Here is a 22,665-nt window from a genome sequence, read left to right as displayed (position 1 = left end):
AAGCGGTTAACCCTTTCACCGCGACAATACACAGAAGGTTAACCATTTCACTGCCACACAACAGCAGGTTAACCCTTTCACCGCCACACTGCAGAAGGTTAACCCTTTACTATCACACTACCGATGGTTGTAAAGGGTTAACCTTCTGTGGTGTGGCAGTGAAAGGGTTAAGCTCTAGGGTGCCCCAATGGGCGAGGAACACGCTAAGGAAATGACTAAATACAGATTGAACTCTGCCATTGGAAAGAGGAGATGTGGCCCTATCCACAGATGTATGACTTGTGTTATTCACCGTCAAAGATGCAAAGAAAATTATTATTTATATTCTCCTTTGTTTCATCACAATGTACTCAAGCATAGTAACAGCCCTACAGAGCGTCACTTGGAGGGGAAACGACACATCAGAAGAGACACAGCTCTACATGTTGATCCCATCGCAGATATTGGGTTGAGAAATGTAATGTAAAGATTAATTTCTCACCAAGACTCGAGAGGATCATGGATCCCCTGCTTTGTTACACCGTGACTGCTGGCTGAAAGCTGAGAGGCAGCAGCAGTGTAAAGGTGCAGTGGTTACTTACGTCTGTGTCGGGCCCCTTGTCCGCCCCGGGACAGGAGAAGGTGACGAACTCATGGCACCTCTTGTGCACCACGAAACAGCAAACTGTGAAGGGAGAGAGAGGGGAGAGGGGAGAGGGGAGAGAGAGAGGGAGAGAGAGAGAGAGAGAGAGAGAGAGAGAGAGAGAGAGAGAGAGAGAGAGAGAGAGAGAGAGAGAGAGAGAGAGAGAGAGAGCATGTGTTAGAAGAACATGTGTTAGAAACAAAAGCATAGTGATGCAATGTTAAGATCCTTCTAATGCCAAAGGAAATCACTGTATAATAATATCTCACATAATTATTGGCCCCAAAAGGGGAGGGGAGAGGAGGAGGAGAGGAGGGGGGAGGAGAAGAGAAGAGAGGAGAGGAGGAGAGGAGGGGGGGGGGAGAAGAGGAGAGGAGAGGCGAGGAGATGAAGGAGAGGAGAGGCGAGGAGAGGAGAGGCGAGAGGAGGAGAGGAGAGGAGAGGAGAGGGGAGGAGAAGAGAGGAGAGGAGAGGAGAAGAGAGGAGAGGAGAGGAGAGGAGAGGAGAGGAGAGGAGAGGAGAGGAGAGGAGAGGAGAGGAGAGGAGAGGAGAGGAGAGGAGAGGAGAGGAGAGGAGAGGAGAGGAGAGGAGAGGAGAGGTGTCTCCTCATCACGGCTACAGATGGCCGGTCCAGCCTGCAGGCTCCACTGCTCTTATAAAGCACACTGCTACCGACACCACCGCCTCCCCCTCACTCAGTTGCAGACTTAATTAGAATGCGCGCGCACACACACACACACACACACACACACACACACACACACACACACACACACACACACACACACACACACACACACACACACACACACACACACACACACACACACACACACACACACACACACACACACACACACACACACACGGATAGTAGTAACACATACACTTGAATATGAACACACACACAATCATATTTTAACGCACAAGGACATGCACACATAGCAGACAGAACCCAGAAATATATACTCGGTAAACATTTTTTGCCGAACCACTGCTGCCTGGGCGCAGTGATCACCTGTTTTTAGAAAAAAACGGCAGAGTATATATCTGCTTAGAATATTTAAATGTAATTTCTTTTCTCCACGTGGTAAATACACAGGTCACAACATGTTTACAGGAATGAATGAATGAATGAATGAAAACTTTATTTAACAGATTGCAGAATGGGTACAATACAGTACGGCTCAATACATACAATTGTTAAGGGGATGCAGACCTGAGAAAGACGTTTGTCTTGTTTCCATCAGGGTCCCCCATTTTCAATTCATATAGACATATATGACATACATGACATACAGATAGTCAGTACTGCTACATCTATACATTTATGACATACCAGATTTGCAAATACAGTACTGTTTGTGATACAGAAGGAGTCAAGAAAAGGGAGTATATACATTTGACGTAGAAACTGTACATTGGAGGTTGGGTGGGGGGGGTTGGGTACATTGGGATATTGACAACCATACTGGGTAATTTACATTGGAGGTGGTTGGGGGGGGGGGGGGGGGGCGGGGGGCATACTGTATAAACAAGTAACACATACTGTATAAACAAGTAACACTGTACATTGAGGGGGGGGGGGGGAGGAGACACTGTACAAACAAACACAATTGTACATTGAACTATTGACAAAACCATACTAGGTAAATGACTGTACATTGGAGGGGGTTGGAATGATTGGGTTAGGATATTTACAGGGGCCAGTGTTGAATTGCAGTCTCCCGTAGGTGTCCCTTGAGAGAGGTTTTGAAAGTGGGTAGTGATCCACATTCCTTTACAGCTTTGGGTAGGGCGTTCCACATTGATGTGGCATAATTGCGAAACGTGTTTAGTCCCTTATTTGAGCCGAATCTGGGTTTGACATGATTTGTGGAGCTCCCTCTGGTGTTGTGATCGTGGTATTCACTGACCTTTGGGAAGTATTTTGACATGTACATGGGTACCTTGGTCGTGTAGTGTATCTTGTAGACCAGGCCCATTGCAAGTTGTTGTACTCTGTCGTCTACTCTAAGCCATCCTAGGTTGTCGAAGTGGGCAGGGGTGAGGTGGGTTCTAGGAGTAAGGTCAAGCAGTAGTCTGACCAGTTTGTTTTGAGATGTTTGTAATTTTGTTTTTAGCGCCTTTGAGGTGCTTTGGTACCATGAGGTGCAAGCATAGTCGTAGTACCCCTGAATGAGTGCTCCTGCCAGAGTCTTCAGGGTGTTCTTGTTTACCAGAGAGGAGATCCGGTACAAGAATCGAGTTCGTTGGTTGACTTTTTTTATTACATTGGATGCCATTTTGTCACAGGAGAGATTAGCCTCTAGGATGGACCCCAGGTAGGTAATTTCATCTTTCCTTGTGACAATATTGTCACCCACTGTAACTGAGAAGCCGTCGGTCTTGCTGAGTTTGTTATTTGAACCGAAGAGAATGGACTCTGTTTTGCCCATGTGTAATGATAGTTTGTTATCAGCGAGCCATATGCAGATTCTGCCTAGTTCCGAGCTGAGGGTTTTTTCAACCTGTAACTTGTTCTTGTCAGAGACCAGCAGGGCTGAGTCGTCCGCAAACAGGAACAAGTTGCAGTCACAAGCTGACGACATGTCATTTGCATAAATTAGGAACAGTAGCGGTCCTAGTATGCTTCCTTGTGGAACACCACAGCTCACTGTGAGGGGGGGGGATAGGGTACCGTTTACCTCCACCATCTGTTCCCTCCCCTCAAGGTAGGATTGCATCCAGCTCACTGATAGACTATCAAAACCAATTGCTTTTAGCTTGTCAATCAGAATGGAGTGATTGACCGTTTTGGAGTTGTATTTGGAGTGGTTTTGGAGGTTTTGGAGTTTTGGAGTTTTGGAGGTTTTGGAGGTTTTGGAGTTGTATTTGGAGTGTATTTCGTGACTGTTGGGAACTAGGCTACACTGGCACACCTATTTCCAGTGAATGACGCTAAGCTAGGCTAACGGTGCGGCTGTTCCCTAAGCCTAATGCGTGCACAGAGAAGAAAAGCGTATGTGTCTGCTGGTCTAACTCCAGGGGAGATGGCAAGTAAGTTAATGTCCCAAGAAGTTGCCGTGTTCCTTTAAAGTGGAGATGAAGCATAGCGATAAATACATATTCATAGCATCACAGTAGTATTTAGATAAGCCACAGAAAAAATCACGTTATAAAAATAAGCAGTTTCTAAAAAAAAACGATTTGTTATGTGCATTTTTGAAGCATTTATCATCATGGGCGCGGCCATTTTGTTGCTGACGTCATGAGGCTGGTTTGGTGTATACACTGCTGGTTAGCTGCCTATAGTGAATGGGTCAGTCAGTAAATAAAATGTTGCCTACAAAACAACGGGACCGCGGTGGTTCTGTTTGTATTGCTCCTGGCTGTTCAAACTAATTTTACCATGTGAGAGAGAGGAAAGTTGGTTAATTTCCACAAACTACCAGTGAAAAAAACAGTGTTGTTGGCACGTTGGCTCAGGCTGGCTGCACTCAAGCGGCGCGACCAGCCTGTTGGACAGGGAAGGAGGATCTGCAGCGAACACTTCATTGCCTCGGATTATGTTGTTGGGGTGGGATGTTTGTCCAGAAGACCACTAATCAGCTGAAGCCGGACGCGGTTCCCTCGGTCTTCGACAGACAGACCGGCCCAGGCAGTTCAGCGTCACGGAGCATTCAGCCTGCTGGCTACCTAGATCCACTTCAACCAGCGTCGCGGAGCATTCAGCCTGCTGGCTACACAGCTTGTCGGTGTGCTAATAGCCTCGGCAAGCTAACGGTAGCTGGCTACACAGCTTGTCGGTGTGCTAATAGCCTCGGCAAGCTAACGGTAGCTGGCTCCAGGCTATTAGCACATCGACAAGCTGCTGGAGCTCCCGACGCTCGGCTGGTTGAAGTGGAGCTGTGTAGCCAGCAGGCTGAATGCTCTGCGACGCTGAACTGCCTGGACCGGTCTGTCTGTCGAAGACTGAGGGAACCGCGTCCGGCTTCAGCTGATTAGTGGTCTTCTGGACAAACATCCCACCCCAACAACATAATCCGAGGCAATGAAGTGTTCGCTGCAGATCCTCCTTCCCTGTCCAACAGGCTGGTCGCGCCGCCTGAGTGCAGCCAGCCTGAGCCAACGTGCCAACAACACTGTTTTTTTCACTGGTAGTTTGTGGAAATTAACCAACTTTCCTCTCTTTCACACGGTAAAATTAGTTTGAACAGCCAGGAGCAATACAAACAGAACCACCGCGGTCCCGTTGTTTTGTAGGCAACATTTTATTTACTGACTGACCCATTCACTATAGGCAGCTAACCAGCAGTGTATACACCAAACCAGCCTCATGACGTCAGCCATGACGTCAGCAACAAAATGGCGGCGCCCATGTTGAAAACAGGGATATTATATTTGATTTTTCAGACAAATAAGATAGATTTCACATTTGATTATAGAACCCTGTCTTACACAAGGTACACAACAAACAAACTAGGATCACATTGTTCACTGCTTCATCTCCACTTTAAGTGTTAAATGATTGATGAATGAGTTAGTGACGTAAGGCGGTCATAGAGGTGCTTCGCATCTTAAAAACCTCTATTGAGATATTATACTTATACAAGCCAATTTCACGTGTACGGTAGCAACCTTCACCGTGAGGAAAACAACAACAACAACAAAAACATTGGTGGCGCCGTGTGCAATCAATACCGACTGGTCCCCACCTGCCAACCCTCCCCCACTTCCAGCTCCAGCTATGAGCTTGTTCAGTCTATATCACTTGTTGTTAGACAGCAACCCCTAACTCACAGTACCTCCCACATGCAACCCGACAGGTCATAAAACTCAATGATTCATAACAGCGTTAAGTCCTCAGTTGTATGCATGAGGCATCCCTCTCATTCTATACTGATTACAGAGAGGCCACCCAAGGGTTCGGCTTTTTATGCTCCATCACTCCATGAGTTCAGAGTTCTCCTGACTGGTATATTAAAAGACGGTCCTACATCTTATTGAAATCGTTCAATATAATTTAAGGTTTTGTTGTACGGGGCCTAAAATCCCCCTCGTGGGCCCTGGAAGGGAGATGGTTGCTATGGGGTTGCTATGCCATATTTGGAGGATCACTGCTATTGTATTGTGTTGAGAAATAGCTAAAGAACTTAAATGTAATGTAGACTGGAAGGGAGAAGAGGAAGGGTTGAAGTTTATTATCGTAGTGGTGACCGGAGTGCCGGATGTCCCGCGATGATGTCGGGGAGTTCGCGACCCTCTCTGCGCCACCCCCCTTCCCCCTGTCTCCGGCTGTCCCTGAGCAACGACCGGAGTGTTGAATGTCCCGTGACTAAGACGGGGAGGACGTGACCCTCTTGCGCCGCCCCTGTGCCTCAAATAGATCCGCTATCAACTCTATCTTTAATCTTTCAAAATGTTCAGTTGCTATCGCTATTAGCTCTATCTTTAATTTTTCAAAATGTACAGTTGCTATTGCATGCACTCATCTGTGTTTCACCACACACATGAGTGCATGCTTACCAACTGTCCGTCTGCAACACTACTATCACCGACATCTAAGAAGGGAGATCCCCCCTTGAACGGCCCTTCTAAGGTTTCTCTCCTCCACATTGCCTGTGGAGCTTTTTTTCCCTATTGTTAGGTTTTAGTGAGTTTTTCCTTACCTTCGCGTGGGGTATGTCTGGGAGTGCTTGCATTCTTTCATTTATTTGCATTCATCTAAAAAATGTTTGGACCCTATGGTGTTCTTGTTCTGTTCTTGACTTATTGTTATGTTGTCTTCTTGACTTGTTTAAAGAAGACCTGTACGGCCCATGGGGACATTAACGTGTGTTGTCGGGCCCTATAAATAAATTTGATTTGATTTGATTTGATTATTATATCATGAGATTTTCTGTGAAAAGTAACTGTGTTCACACAACATGATTTACCGGCCATCTTTCAACCCTTTGCAATCTTTGTTCCTCACGTTCACCCGTTCACTCACACATTCGCACACAGACAGCGGAGTGAATGCAAGGTGTCAACCTGCTCATCGGGAGCAATTAGGGGTTAAGTGTCTCGCTCTGCTTAAGGACACTTCGACACAATGCCGCTCTACCTCCTGAGCCACTGTCGCCACAACCGAGTAAAAGTGCATTTTTGAATGATTGTAACATAAAATGTGTGTCTCTCAATCCACTTTAGAAGGTCATTATTAATAAGGCATACAATTTGACTTCCCCCACAGATGCTGGGTGGGAACAGGGTGGAAAGGAATGTCCGATGTTTTCACCCCCAGCAGCAGGTTCACCAGAACTGTTGTACCGGGTGACTTGGCTGTTCCATTTGGGACAAGTACATTTAGCCAGTCAGCCGTCTCTCCGTGAGAGCTGCCAAGGCCTGGAACTCCATTCCAAATTACATCCGCAATATTGAAACACACAGATCATTCAAACACACTTTCAAACCATGGTTAAGAAATAACTACACATGCGAACACAACAGCCCTGCAGAACTCTAACCCCATATGCTTGCCTGTACCTAATATGTAGTATTATTGTTTGTTTGTACATTGTCTGTACATGTCTCAGTGTTTCCCCTAAATGTATTCAGCAGGGCCGCCGCTGCTATGAACTAGACCAGAGGTTCCCAAACTTTTTCAGCTCGTGACCCAAAAGAGAAATTTGGTGTTTCCCCGGGACCCAAACTTACAAAAATACATCATGAATTGCCATAACATGGGCGGCTGGATAGCGCAGCGGACTAAGCACCTGCCTACCACCGCAGAGACACTGGTATCGAATCCAGCCTTCTGCGGTACCTCCAGCTTGGTCGGCCGTCCCTACTAACACAATTGGCAGTGTTAGCGGGTGGGAAGCCGGTGGGGTGTGTATCCTGGTCGTTGTAAACAGCGACTCCTACTGGTCGGTCAGGGCGCTTGCTCAGTGAGGAAGGGAACTGGGGGAAGTAGTGTGAGCCTCCCACGCGTTACGCTCCCCCAGTGAGAGTCCTCGTTGTCAGGTGAAAAGAAGTGGCTGGCTGACTCCACATGTATCGGAGGGGACATGTGATAGTATCTATCAACCCTCCCTAGACCGGCAAGTGGGGGGCAAATGCGCGCAACGACCAGGAAGGGAGGGAAGGGAATTGGCATAACGACTAAATTGGGATGGGAGAAAAATACAGAAAAAAGGGGGATAAAAAGTAGATACAAAATTTGTATTGCCATAACATACATCAAGGGTGCTTTCCCACTCGCGTGTAGCTTTATGCCAAGCAAGCAGTGCAAAAATTTACCGTAGTGGCGTGCAGTAATGCGCCTTTCATTTTCCGCCGCCCAGCGCCCAGGTCGCGCGGAAATAGGCTGTCTATTGCCATTCTCTTTGACAAACTCTAACCTTAACCAGCTCCTTAACAGCGCCTAAACTTAACCGTTCTAACCTTAACCAACTCCGAAACAATGCCTAACCTTAACCTTAACCTTAACCATGCCTAACCTTAACCATAGAAATTATATTGCCATTCTCTTTGACAAACTCTAACCTTAACCAGCTCCTTAACAGCGCCTAAACTTAACCGTTCTAACCTTAACCAACTCCGAAACAATGCCTAACCTTAACCTTAACCTTAACCATGCCTAACCTTAACCGGCGAAAGAATACACGTTAAAAAAAAATCACGTTAAAAAATATTTTCGATGGGATTCGAACTCGCCAGCAAACGAGCCATAGGATCCACAGCCATGTGGCCTTGCCAATTGAGCTATTTCTAGATACTGAATAAGGGGCGGTGACTTATATATATTGAGCTCCGCTCGTGTCGAACCAAGGCGGGATCTCATGCGCATGCGCGGGCACCTCGCGCGAGCACGCCGGCGCACGCACGCACCTGAGCGAGCACGCCGCCGCCGGTGCACGCACGGTAGCATTTGTCTGAAAAGAAGGGCGCTTTACCGCACTAGCGTGCGGTGACGAATGCGGAAGCATTTTTGCACTGCTTGCTTGGCATTAAGGAAAACGCTTCCCACTCACCATTCGGGGTCGAATCAGAGCCACATCGCACCAGAAAAGGGTGTGTCTGTCCTAGTGAGAACGCTCCAGGTTCCCCGGGGGCGCTGAACCTGGACCGCTGAAATAGGTGGTTCCGGGTGCGCACCAGTGGGAGCGGGGGGCGTAGCTTCTGTATCAACTTGCTGACACACACAACGTCGTTACTTGCTTGAATTTTGGGCAGATAAAAACATACAGCAACAACTGGACAATACCCACAAAAATGATATTTATGGGCAATTTGCGAGTTCAGACCTCAACCAAACAAGCATGTTGAGCCTCACAGCTAAGTGGATGAAAACTTCGAGATGAAGCCACGTTACAAAGCACAGCACTTCCCTGGCTCGCATTAAGCCTGGCAACTTTTTTTGCCATTGCTATGTCTACTATACTTTCTTGTTCGAATGCATTTATTTCTATAGACCAGTGGTGCCCAACCAGTCGGCCGTGATCGACCGGTAGATCAATGACATTCAATATAATTGATGCAAGCAATGTTACTAGTAATGGGCTAAGCTAACTAGCGTTAGCCGTTAGCTTAGCGTTAGCATTAACCCTGGGAAACGCTCAAAAGCGGACTCCACAATACCAGTTCCATTCGTGAGAAAAGGGGGTGGGTTATATTGACAAGGCTTGACAACAGAGGTTCAAATATAACTTCATATTTATTGGTTATTTGTTTCTTTTATATCAGCATCCAGTCTCCACCACCGTGTGTTAAACTCTTCCGCAACTCTACGGCAAGCTTACACACTCAAAATGCAAACCGTAAACAGAACCCGGAGTGAACCAAGACTGAAGTGTGTACACAAACTAGAGGGGGGAAAGGGGGGGGGGGGGGGTTCGGAACGAGGACGGAACGGAGCTGATTAGACCCCGATGGTGAGTGAGAAAGCACCCTTATAAACTACTGATAAAGAACACAACAAGCCATGAATTTCAAATGTATATGAAATGTATTTAATTATAAAAGTACATCACAGCAATAATCAGAGTGTAATGTTAAGTTGCTCACCACCTCATAACATATGTACATACAATTTTGTAACACTTTTAAATGAACAAACATGTTCTACTCTCCTTTCTATTTCTCACCCCTTTTTCAACTCTCCATTTCTTACCCCCTCCCTCCGTCCCTCAACCTTAAACCCCAACATTGAGCAACATTCTGATTAATTTGTACTGACTTATTTAAAAATTCTACTGACCTGACATCATGCTAGAAGGGCTATAATATTTCATCTATGGCACAATGAAATCTAATGAGAGGTATGTGGCTGGCAACCAGCAGATCTATTCTGGGCTTGGTTTTTGAAAGTGCTATTCTGAGGTCATGCTGAGCATTTAGTCTGTTTCTGTATTTGTTTTTCAGGTATGCTAGAGTAGAAAACCCAGATTCACATAAGTATGTGGTGCCCAACTGAATCAACACATCTACAGCTTTTTTTTTTATAAAAAAAAAATAAAGATTATCTTTTTTAATAATTTCTTTTTATTATTATTATTTTATTATTGGCGACCCAATAAAAACGGGTCTGCGACCCATTTTGGTTCGCGACCCAGAGTTTGGGAAACTCTGAACTAGACTATTACATTTTTTTATTAAATTTTTTTTAATTAAAATTATAATATATTTTTTTTATCATTTTATTTGGGCTGTGGGGGGTGCTTAATGTAAAAGACTGACCTGAGGAAAAGGCTGCAGGGAGAAAGCACTGCAGTCTAGTCGATTTTGTGTTTTGAGCACAAAGTTCATCATAGATCTAGCCTCTTTATTTTGCTCTCAAAGTGCACCAGATTCATGCATTTAACTTTAAAATGTAAAAAAAAGAAAAAAGAAATCGAACTTGTCTACAATTCTGCAACGAATATCGAATTCGATTATTTTATTAAAGTGACAGCCCTAACACACACACACACAAAAAAGTACAAAATAATGAGAACATGATTGTTCAGCTAGCACTGGAGCAAAAACATCATCATGGGTGTACAATATTGCTTCTAAAAATAGGTTTCCTCAAGAACGTTTTGGCACAGTTAAGAGAAAGATGGAGGAAGAGAGAGAGGGAAAGAGAAGGGTTAAATTAAGTGTCATGCTCAGTCTCCATGGATACAGCCTCTAGCGTTCTAATTAGAGTTTAGCTGTCAGCGACTGGCTGCCACAGTGTTTCCTCTTCTGGGGCCAGGGGTTCAACACTTAGGGGTCCAACACTCATATATCACATCCTAATGCCATCTTGGATCTCCAGAGGTTAATGTACTCTATCATTTCAAAAGGAGGCAACAGTGTGGTCTACAAACTAATTACTTGACATTGTTAATAAATAATCCATCTCAGTATGAAAGAGGGAACGGCATTAGGCTACAATGCCAAATGGTACATAATAAGGGTCTTATCAAAGGACTACAGAAGCAGCATGGTGCTAAGCTATCATAGCTTGTTTAACCTGTTAACCATTTCACCGCCGCACTACCAAACGGTTAACCCTTTCACTGCCACACAACAGCAGGTTAACCCGTTCACTGCCGCACAACAGCAGATTAACCCGTTCACTGCCGCACTACAGAAGGTTAACCCTTTACTATCACACTACTGACGGTTACCCGTCAGAGATGTGGTATGTTGTGTGTTTATTGTTTATTAGATTATTCTGAATTTAAGATATTATTTGAGTAAAATATTAATTGTATTAATTACCCTTATTATGTTAATGTAACTGACCAGAACCTATATATAGCTTGAGTTTATCATTTGTAAGTTGGCTTCCCTTGAGTTCAGGTCTGTTTTGTTCTACCTTAAATTTTTTGGGCCCATTTATATTCTCTTTGGAAATTATGGATTTGTTAACCCTTTGTTTGGGTAAATAAAACCCTTATGTCTGCCTGCACCACTGTGTCCTCATCTTCTGGTTCTGGCTGATCGGTTCATCACAGTCCAGTACATAGGTACATGCCGTTGTTTCTGGAACATTTGGTGTAAACAGAGAGATACACTATTTAATTGTGTATGTTAGGGCTAGGCCATTGAGAGAGAGAGAGAGAGAGAGAGAGAGAGAGAGAGAGAGAGAGAGAGAGAGAGAGAGAGAGAGAGAGACTATTGTATATGTATATGTTAGGGCTGGGCCATTAACTCATTCAGCGCCAGGGGTCGCTGTCTACCTTCTGGCTAGAACGGCCCCGCATTAATCAATGGGGAGACTGCGAAATTTGCGAGTGCTTAAAATATATCTTATATTATAGCTATGGGTCTAATAACACCGTCGATTGTCTCAGATCGGCCCAGAAAAGAAACTACATCATTTCTAATGGAGTGCAATACCGGCTGGAAGGCGTATGCGGCAGTATTTGCCCTTTTGCGAGCTCAGACCCATTCCCAATGATAACATCAGGCTGGATGGATGAAAAATGAATGGATATAGCTAATAAAATAAATAACGATTAAAACCCGACGTTTCTCGTGATTGGCGCTGAACGGTTGGCGAGTTAACCCGACTTTTCTCGTGACTGGCGCAGAATGAGTTAAGAGAGAGAGAGAGAGATACAATGGGGGGCTTAGAGAGTGTGAGTAATAGACACATGAACAGAGAAAGAGAGAGAAAGCACTTCTCTCAGAATGCTGAGTATCACCGCTCTAATGTACCATGTTCCGGCAGAACAACGGGCTACAGCACCTCTTCAAAAAGCTTTCACTGTATCTTCCACAGCAGGATCGTGTCAGCCTTGAAAAGCAAGGCCGAGGCAAGAGAGGGGGAAGTGCACTCGCAATACAAACTTTTTTTAAATAAAGAAATAGAGAGGGTAGTTTGTTACCAAGTAGGAACAAACAACAGTGATGGCCTTAATTTAAGAGCCTCAAATGTGGTAATAAGCATGTAAGAATGATACACTGCTATACTATCTTGAAAACAGTCACAATATGCTGCATTGTGAATGTGAACGAATAGGGCTGTTAGAACACATTTCAATATTTGCATTTCAATCAAATAAAAAAATATATAAATATGAATTTGACTACCAAACTGCAAGGTGAATGTAAACATGTGTAAATAAATAAGGTGACGTGAAAATGCATCACTGGTTCTTGTCCTCTTTTTGTGATTTTGGACACATTTGCCTGCAATGCAAGCCAATAAATAGGTATTACACAGCACAGCCCAATACCCAATGATTGTTTCCTATTGGTACTACCCATACTAGCACATACAATGAACTTGGTAATTGTAAGCTATTTCTGCCTGCCTGCGTGTGGTAATAACGTACATGTTTTCATTCATATTCAAATGTCACTTTGCCTCATTTCAGTCAATTCATAGACAATCTTAGGGACACAAACTGTACAGCCCTACTCGTGATAATAATAATAATAATAATTTAATAATTTAGGACCTGCTCCGAGGTCATCAATTGGCACACATGCGATGCATGCATGCAATTCGTATCTGCGATTAACTTATCCCAGTATAAGTTATACTGTACAAAGACATCATTTGTAACAAGGTGCAGAAAAAGCACAGCTGTGGTTTACCTTAACAAGTGAAGAAGGTGCTAATTGGAGAAGGACACTGTGGCAGCAATTTTTTGAAATTGAAAGCCTTTATTTAGCAGCTCGTTTATGATTTAACAATAAAAGCATGTTTCGTCCTGCAGGCCTTTGTCAGGGCAGATGTACACAATACAATGATACATGTTTACAAATCTAGTTTCATCATTTTTACATAACTAGTCAATCCTGAGATCCAGACTTGGGGGAAACTGAAAGATCAATGCAGTGTTGCTCATTTCAATCTGCAAAACGGACACCTCTACAGCATGTTCACTCAAGACCCTAATGCGACTGTACATTAGATTCATGTTATTCAGGGTTCCCATAGACATTGCTAAATGAAATTCAATGATTTTTAAGTACTTTTCCAAGCACTATTTTTCATTTTCAAGGATGTCACACAAAGGATACAATTCACTTTTAAATGCTGTTTTTTTAAGCATCGTCTTGGCCTGCTTGCCAGCTAGAGCAAGCTAGAGCATCACACACGAAGAAGAAATGAGGAAAAGCAGTTTGAGTGTGCGAGACAGTGACTCGTCAGATTGGATTAAAACAACAAAAAAACGATTTCTTGATTCAGAACAATTTGATTGTGGATGAACAAAAAATTCAATGCGAATGGTTGATTTGAATTTCAAGGACTTTTTAAACACTGTGTTAAGAAATTGGCTGTTTTCAAGGAATTCCAGGCCTTGACTTATTATTGACTGATTTTGTAAAATATCAAGCACTTTAAGCACTTCAAGGACCTTGTGCGAACCCTGTGTTAAGCGCTGAGGTTTATCTGTGCATGTGTCATTGCTCTAGATCAGGGGTCTGCGAATCAGAGGCAGAGTAGGGGAGTAGGGCAGGTCTGCACGGAATGCGTGTCGTCTCTTTCAGTCAGAGCAGAGAGTTGACAGCGCATCTACAGTAGCCTTGCTCCCAGTTTTATCTCCGTGAGATAAATGTAGATAGTTTCGCCAGCAGGCAGGCGGCAGAAAAATATGGGATCTTCAAAGATGGCCAGTAAAAAAAAAGTCGACTGCAATTCAAAGGTGAATGGACTGAAAAATATGCGTTCATCCTGGGTCCAGCACCAAACCAATGTGACTAATATGCCAAGAAACGGTAGCTCTTGTGAAGAGTGGCAATATGAAACGCCACTACGAAACAAAACACAGTTATTTTGATGCAACCTTCCCTCAAAATTCAGTGCTAAGAACCACACAAATAAATGGAATGAAATCATCATATCAAGCTGCAAGCAGAATTATTGTTAAATCTATGTCACAACGAGAAAAAGCAACCATGGGTGGCATGGGTGTTTGCTAAAGACAAGAAGCCATTCTCTCTCTCTGATGCATACATAATAAAATAATGTATGACTGAAGTGATGGAGAACAAAAGCAAATCCCCCTCAGATCGCACAGCAACCAGAATAACCGAAATACTGGCTGGTGATTTGATTAAACAGCTTGTGATAGAATAAAAAAAATGCACAGTGCATTTCCATAGCTGCATGTGGATGAGTCCACTGACACCACTGAGAAGCCTATGTTCTGAAGAACCGTTCATGTTCTGAAGAACTGTTCATGTTCTGAAATGTTATTGCTAAATATTGAGAAGATTGGACCCTTTTTTTGTGGAATATTTGATGCGGCCCAGCCTCACCCAGACTCTACCTCCAGCGGCCCCTAGGTAAATTGAGTTTGAGTTCCCTGCTCTAGATACACTATTCTGGCACTCACCCATGCAGCCAAAGTCCAAGAGCAAAAAGGTAGAAGAGAAATAGGTAGAAGGCTGAAAGTGAATGGGAGAGTGACTCCAAAGGCTGTGTGTTGTATCCAACTTATCATAAAAGACCAAAGTTCAGCTGATAGTTTTCAAATGTGGACTTTGCTTTTTATAAGAAATGATTTAGCTTTATTGGCTTCAAGTACTTGTAGACTTCCTTAGTGCCTTTATAAACTACATGAAGGAAGAAGGACATTTCAAATAGCAGGATTATTCAGTTAGCTGAGAAGTTAAATAAATGTAATTCTTTACGTTTCAAGATAATTTGACAACTTAAACTTGGATATTGGTTCTTTTGTAAGGGTCTTATGATCTTTCCTTTTTGCCAAACACATTCACTTCTTGACATACCCACGGTCACAGACATTGCTAACCTTTAAGGTTTATGGTTTATTTGAAGGTGAATGGTCTTGCTGTGGGTATTCATTATGTTGCGCTTGAATTTCTGTTCAAATACTGGGTTATGAAAAAAGACAAAGAATGCTGTAAGAAGGTAAAGCAGTGAAAAAGGTCAACAGCCAACATTTACGCATAATGCCATTAATCATTAATGAAGTCTCGCATCATAAAACGGTCTCTGAGATAGCACATATAAACCTAAGAAATGTCCCATTTCCATATTCAGTAAGTCACAGAGGTACAGCATTTATTACTTTCCGGTGCGCCCCGCCCATCTCGTTTGTGATAAGGTCTAGGTCTATTCCTTCAGACGTAATCAGATTCCATTTCAACGCAACAGATGATTTCACACAAACCTGCCCGCCTGGCTGACGGATGCAGTGCGAGAACAATAACAGGTCCTGAGAGCGGCCGAGAGGAAGTATAGAAAGTCACGTCTCACTGCTGACATCGCCACCTATCATAACCTCGTGTTGGCTTTCTCCAAAACCATTACTACTGCCAAAGCTTGTTTCTTTCACCATAGGATCGAGGCCTCTGCCAAGCACCTTCGCAAACTGCACGCCACCATGTCCTCCCTCCTCACTCCTCATCCCCACCACCACCTCATCTGCCGAAAACTTTGCGATCTTCTTTGAGGAAAAAGTGGAGAACAGCTCCTTCTCCCAACCCCCACCCATTCCAAATACTGAATTGAGAACCTCATCCTTCACTCTGTCATCTTTCTCTCCCATAACAGACGCCGAGACCCTGACACTGGAAACGTTGAACCGTCCCACTACATGCCAGCTGGACCAGCTACCCTCCCCACTCGTCCAGACCACAGCACCAGACATTCTCCCATTCCTAACTGCAACCATCAACTCCTCCCTCCCTAAAACAATCCAGAGTCACACCGCTCATAAAAACACAACCATGAACCCCACCATCATAGACAACTATCGCTTAGCAAAGGTGAAAGGCCTCTCCTCTGTCCTGATTCTCCTAGACCTGTCTGCAGCCTTCGACACAGTCAACCATCAGATCCCCCTCGCGTCCCTCGCATGAATGGGAATGGCTGGCTCTGCACTGACATGGCTGACATTATACCTCAATGACCGCTCCTACCAAGTGTCATGGAGAGGGACCCTGTCAGCCTCCCACTCCCTGCGGACGGGTGTCCCCCAGGGCTCGGTCCTTGGACCCCTTCTCTTCTCCCTCTACACTAAATCTCTGGGTAACATTATCATGTCTCATGCCTTCTCGTATCATTGCTATGCCGATGATACTCAACTCTTCCTCTCCTTCCCTCCCTCAGATATCCACGTCTCTGAGCGGATCTCGGCCTGTCTGTCTGACATCTCCGCCTGGATGACGACCAACCACCTCAAACTGAACCTAAGCAAAACAGTATTGCTTCACCTGCCGGCCAAATCCTCCCCCCTGAGCGACCTTTCCATCACAGTCGAGAATACAGCTGTGACTGTGTCCCCGACCGCCAAGAACCTTGGTGTTGTCCTCAACGACCAGTTGAACTGAAGGACTTACATTTAAATATCATGTGGGCGTTCTTGCCAGTAAATTACGGAAAAATATTGGCTTTTTGTATAGAAATAGAGCCAACTTCCCTATGATTAGTAGAAAGAGAGTTGTTGAAGCAGTGTTCCTATCTGTTTTGGATTACGGAGATGTGATTTATAGACATGCAGCGGCTTCCACTCTTAAGCCCTTAGACTCTGTTTATCATTCAGCCATTAGATTTATCACCGGTGATAGTTATGGTACTCACCATTGTATCCTATATAATAAGGTCGGTGGGCCTCTCTGGCAGAGAGACGTAAGTTGCATTGCAATCTTTTTATCTATAAAGCCATAATTAGAGATTGTCCAAATTATATTAGTTCTTTATTGGAATGGACCACTGGACCCTGTCGTACACGATCCAGTTTTTGGCTTACACTTAGAGTGCCTAGAGTTTGTACTGAACTTGGTAGATCTGCTTTTGGATTTGTTGCCCCTACATCATGGAATACCGTGCAGGAAACACTGAAACTAGATACTCTAGTGTCTATGAGTCGGTTTAGAACCAATCAGGTCACCACAATATGTAATTGTTTTTAAATGATTACCTCTGTTTTAATTTTGAGCTATTTTATTCTTTTAAAAAGATTTGTTATTATTATAAATGTTTTAATGTATTTTAAAATGTGCTCTTAATTATTCTGATTGTCTGATGTCTTTATATTTATGAACACACTGTGACACTTGTGTATGTAACATCTCGACGGCACTGTAAATGAGTTTAATTACTATTATCGAGTATAAATAAAGATTGAATGAACTTCTCTGCCCACATCGCAGCGACAACCAGAACCTGCAGATTCCTCCTGAGCAACGTCAGAAGGATCCGCCCCTTCCTGACAAAATAAGTCACCCAACTCCTCGTCTAATCAACAGTCATCTCCCGCCTCGACTACTGCAACGCACTCCTCGCTGGCCTCCCGGCCACTGCCACCAAGCCTCTCCAACTCATTCAGAACGCAGCGGCCCGCCTGATCTCAAACCTACCAAAGTCGGCCCATGTCACCCCACTTCTTAGGGACCTGCACTGTCTCCCCTTTGCCGCACGAATCCACTTCAAGGATAAAAAGTCCTAATCAGGAGAGGATAAAAATTCCTAATCAGGAGATGATAAAAAGTCCTAACCAGGAGAGGATAAAAAGTCCTAATCAGGAGAGGATAAAAAGTCCTAATCAGGGGGGGGGATAAAAAGTCCTAATCAGGGGAGGATAAAAAGTCATAATCAGGGGGGGGGGGGGGGATAAAAAGTCCTAATCAGGGGAGGATAAAAAGTCCTAATCAGGAGAGGATAAAAAGTCCTAATCAGGAGAGGATAAAAAGTCCTAATCAGGGGAGGATAAAAAGTCCTAATCAGGGGAGGATAAAAAGTCCTAATCAGGAGAGGATAAAAAGTCCTAATCAGGGGAGGATAAAAAGTCCTAATCAGGGGTGGGGATAAAAAGTCCTAATCAGGAGCGGATAAAAAGTCCTAATCAGGGGAGGATAAAAAGTCCTAATCAGGGGAGGATAAAAAGTCCTAATCAGGAGAGGATAAAAAGTCATAATCAGGGGAGGATAAAAAGTCATAATCAGGGGAGGATAAAAAGTCCTAATCAGGGGAGGATAAAAAGTCATAATCAGGGGAGGATAAAAAGTCCTAATCAGGGGAGGATAAAAAGTCCTAATCAGGGGAGGATAAAAAGTCCTAATCAGGGGAGGATAAAAAGTCCTAATCAGGGGAGGATAAAAAGTCCTAATCAGGGGGGGGGGGGGATAAAAAGTCCTAATCAGGGGAGGATAAAAAGTCCTAATCAGGGGAGGATAACAACCACCTCCACCTCACTAAGGGTCCAGAACCAGGATATATTTTATTCTGGCATCATAATCTGGACCACATCTCCCAATGAGAATACCAATCAACATTCTCCACTGTAGCCGTTGTCTCAGTTAACACAGAGGAGTAGGCCTGGCTTCCTGTTTAGCCAGCGCTATAGTCTAGCACTGGGAAAACACAGCTGGCTTCTGTTTTCATAGCTGCTTCACGGTAGAGAAGAGTAGTGCTCGGTGACAAGAGTTGTCCTATATCTTTTATCCATATCCATGAGCATAGTTTTTTTTTAGTTTTTTGTTGTATGTGTGGTGTACTATGTCTGTCTGTTTCTCTATCTGATTGGTTGGACTGCCTGTATTTTTCTGTTTTTCGTTTTGTTCCTTTTTTTGTTGTTTGTTTTCTATTTCTCTCCCGGGATGCGCTCCGGGCCGATGTAACTATTGGTTGAGGGGCGCAATATAAATAAATGTATCATATCATATCTCATTCAGTCAGAAAAGTGAGAGTTTTGTTTGAATAGATTTCCCCCTCACATTTCCTTAAATAATACATTGTAGAGCATTATTATGAATCATTCAGAAGTTATTTTTTTTTATCCACTTTTTCTCCCCATTTTCAATTTTTCTCCCATCCCAATTTCGTATTATCCAATTCCTCCCTCCCCTGTCTTGACGTTGCTAGACTATGCCTCCCACTGGTCGGCTGTAGTGAGGACAGAAGCCTTGCATCACGTGTCCCCTCCAGTACACGAGGAGGCAGCCTGTCACATCTTTTCACCGCAGCAGCTCGAACTCTCAGTGGCGAGGAGTAACGCGTGGGAGGCTCACGCTGCCCCCGTCACTTCCTGCTTCCGTCGCACCGGCGTCACCCAACCGACCTGTAGGAGTCGCTGTCCACAACGTCAAATCCCCACCCACCGGCTTTCCCACCCTCTAACACTTGCCAATTGTGTTAGTATGAACGACCGGCCAGCCGGTAGCAACAGCGAGAGCTGGGCTCGAACCCAGCGTCTCATTCAGACGTTTTAAGTTCCTCGAGCTGCAACAGACAAAACCAGGATCCACCCCATGGTTCCCGGACTATATGGATCAGCTACACAGGAAGCAGCATATCTTCTTTTCAGCTCGACTTTACTGTAGGTTCCATCAAAAATAGGTGTTGGATACATTATGACTTGGCAAAGTTACTTAGCACAGGGAGAGAGTTTAGCGAGCACTGTATCTGAGTACATTGGAAACTAAATGTGAACAAATAGGCACACAGCTTACTTTGCAATCGACTCTCAAACCCGCCCTTTTTTCTTCATCATTCCCTCAGACTAACAAAGTTTAGTAAATATACACCATCAGCCTGTGATACAGTTTGGATCCCAACCCCTGACAGTCAGTGTATCCAGAATGTTGAGAACGCATTATAATGATGATGTAACAATGGCTGCAAGTAGAGTTCTACAATTCTGCACACACACCTGAAAGCCTACTATGCTACACATGCTACAACTTGCATGTGCACACCATGTACACAAACAATACAGGTAACTCGGGAGGCACGTTGATCCTGGCTGACGTGACTGTGAGGGGATTGACCGGGTGGAGTGTTACTGATCCGCAGGGCAGCCACTGAACTCACGGCAGGCCGTGGACACAACACTACGGGGGGTGATCCACTCACAGTACAAACTGGGTAGGTGGTATAACGAGGAGTCGAATGATAGTGAACAGATAGAGCCATTTTAGGAAAGATGTTGTAGAGGAGATAGGAAGGATAGAGAAGTCAGGGCTTCCAGGCAAATTCAAGTTATAATAATAATAATTCATTTTATTTGTATATAGCGCTTCTCAGGAACCCAAAGTCGCTGACAGTAGGCAGAGAAACAGAGAAAAACAAAGAAACTAAAAGGAACATAAGACCACGGGGGAAACAGGGGAAGCATCAAAACAGGTTGGAGGGGATTATGGTGTTTGTGCAGTTTGGTTTATTCCCTAAATTGATGTGGCCATTGTCAATAATATGTCAAAGTGCCGATATCAAATGTAGAAAGGCTTGAGATTGGTTATTTTATACATTGGGAAATGGCTAGGAGTTCCTCTGTGCTTTAGTAGTGTGGCATTGTATGGGACAGGTATTCTGCAGCTACCAGTAGCAAGTCTAACAGGAGTTTAAGGGTGTGACGGTGAGAACAGAGTTGTTGTTGTTATCAGGGAACAAAGATACATTAGTTAGTAAGTTGGTCCCAAAAGTTAAAAGCACTTGTTCCAATACTATGGTCTGATATTTCAGGTGGGCACATTGGAAAAAAGAGCAATAAGGATTATAAATCATGTTGGGTATTGTGAGCATACCAATCAATTGTTTTTAAAGTCACATACTTTAAAATGTATGGATTTGGGACTTCCGGTATGCCGTTAGAGGGCACAGACGCATAGAAGACCGCTCTCCCCGGCGAAATATAATTCTTCCACTTTAAGAATTCAATGAACACAAATATCTAAGGCCCCGTTTAGACGGAAACGCTAGCAGGTGAATCCGCAAAAATATTTTTTCGGATGTGCCTTTCGTTTATACGGAAACGACGTTTTTACGGGGTGAAACCGTAAAAAAGTGAGACCACCTTCCAGGGTGGAATTCCTAGAAACGCTAAACCTTTGCGCTCTCATCTAAACTGTCAAACCGCATAAAACGATGACGAAAGGGTCGTCAAGGCTCTCGTCGCGCCTACTGCTTACATCACAGGCATGCGCCAGTAGCCTAGAAGCGTAAATAAAGCATGTCTGATTCTATCCATGGCGATCACCTGAAGGCTACATTGGCAGTACTTTTAAATACACAAGAATCTGTCCCGCGGCTATCACAACTATTATGACTGGACCCACTGTCTGTGAGTGACTCTGCTTTGGTCCAATCACATTCCCCACCCACAGTCTGCGAATCAGAGGCAGAGTAGGGCGGGTCTTCACAGCACGTCATGTGACATATGCGCCAATCGTGTGACAGCGGGGCTCCGTTGTCTCGAGTTGTTACAGCCTCGTCTGCACGGAGAATTCCATCCCAAAACGCTCGTCTAAACGCAAAATTAAAAGTGAAACCGTAAGACGACTTTTGCGGTTTCTGTTCAGACTCTCTCCGTCTAAACGTAGCCTCAATCAAAAGGTAGATGAGTGGAAGAAGGAAAGGGAAGGACCGAAAAAGAAGGGAAACAACTTTAAAAAACCCGAAAAACGAGACCACAGAGGAGTTCGGCATCGAAGCTAACGTGGTCGCTAGCTTAAACAAAATGTGGCAAGCTGACAACGTGCCGACAAGTCAGGAGAAGAGCCCGGAACACGAATACACAACCAATGAGCTGGTGCAGAGAGAAGCATGCTTTAAAAAAGCGCTGAAGATAAAAGTAACCCGCTTCCAGACTCCACACTCCAACATGAAGATTCAAAGAGGTACTGGAAGGAGGAGAGGAGGGAATCGGGGGCGCGGGAGCTTCTGAGCGCGAGAGACGGGACGAGCCGACGGCACCAGCACCAGGCAGACAGAGGGGCCGCTGCACTGAGAGCGAGAGAGAGGCTCAGCGAGTACACACATCCTTCAAAAACAAAGAGAAAGAAACCATAGGACTCCTCTTGTTTCTGTGGTCATGGCAATGTTTACTAAGTGCCCGGGAGGGGTAAGGTAATTTTATTAGCGTAGGTTTTCTTTAGCAGCCAACGTTGGACTAAGGGATGGAGGGGTTTCGGATAGACGCCTCGTCACACACCCTTAGCGCAGGGCCCCCCCCTAACGAGGGGCTCTCCCTCGCACACCAACGGGGTTTATGCCAAGAGGAGCGGGTGTTTCCCTCCTCGCTTGGAGGTCGAATTCATTACGTGTTAAATGTTAGGCAGCTAGCTATGTTAGGGAGGCAGCTAACATATGCAATAACAAGGAAATGAATGTCAGGACCATA

At 44.4% G+C, this 22,665-nt stretch overlaps 1 protein-coding gene across 1 annotated transcript in view; it reads right to left on the bottom strand.

The window, feature by feature from the left end:
• The window catches only part of LOC311231823 (protein kinase C alpha type-like), a 316,426-nt gene that overhangs the window by 194,450 nt on the left and 99,311 nt on the right, over nt 1–22,665 (bottom strand). Inside the window, 1 exon segment of the mRNA XM_084318445.1 lies at nt 582–664. Within this exon segment, the coding sequence (XP_084174571.1) occupies nt 582–664 (83 nt within the window).

The sequence above is a fragment of the Notolepis coatsorum genome (genome assembly GCF_963971535.1).
Source record: "Notolepis coatsorum genome assembly, chromosome: 7".
NCBI lineage: Eukaryota > Metazoa > Chordata > Actinopteri > Aulopiformes > Paralepididae > Notolepis > Notolepis coatsorum.
The sequence above is the reverse complement of the archived record's forward strand: the minus strand, read 5'-3'. Positions and strand labels throughout refer to the sequence as shown.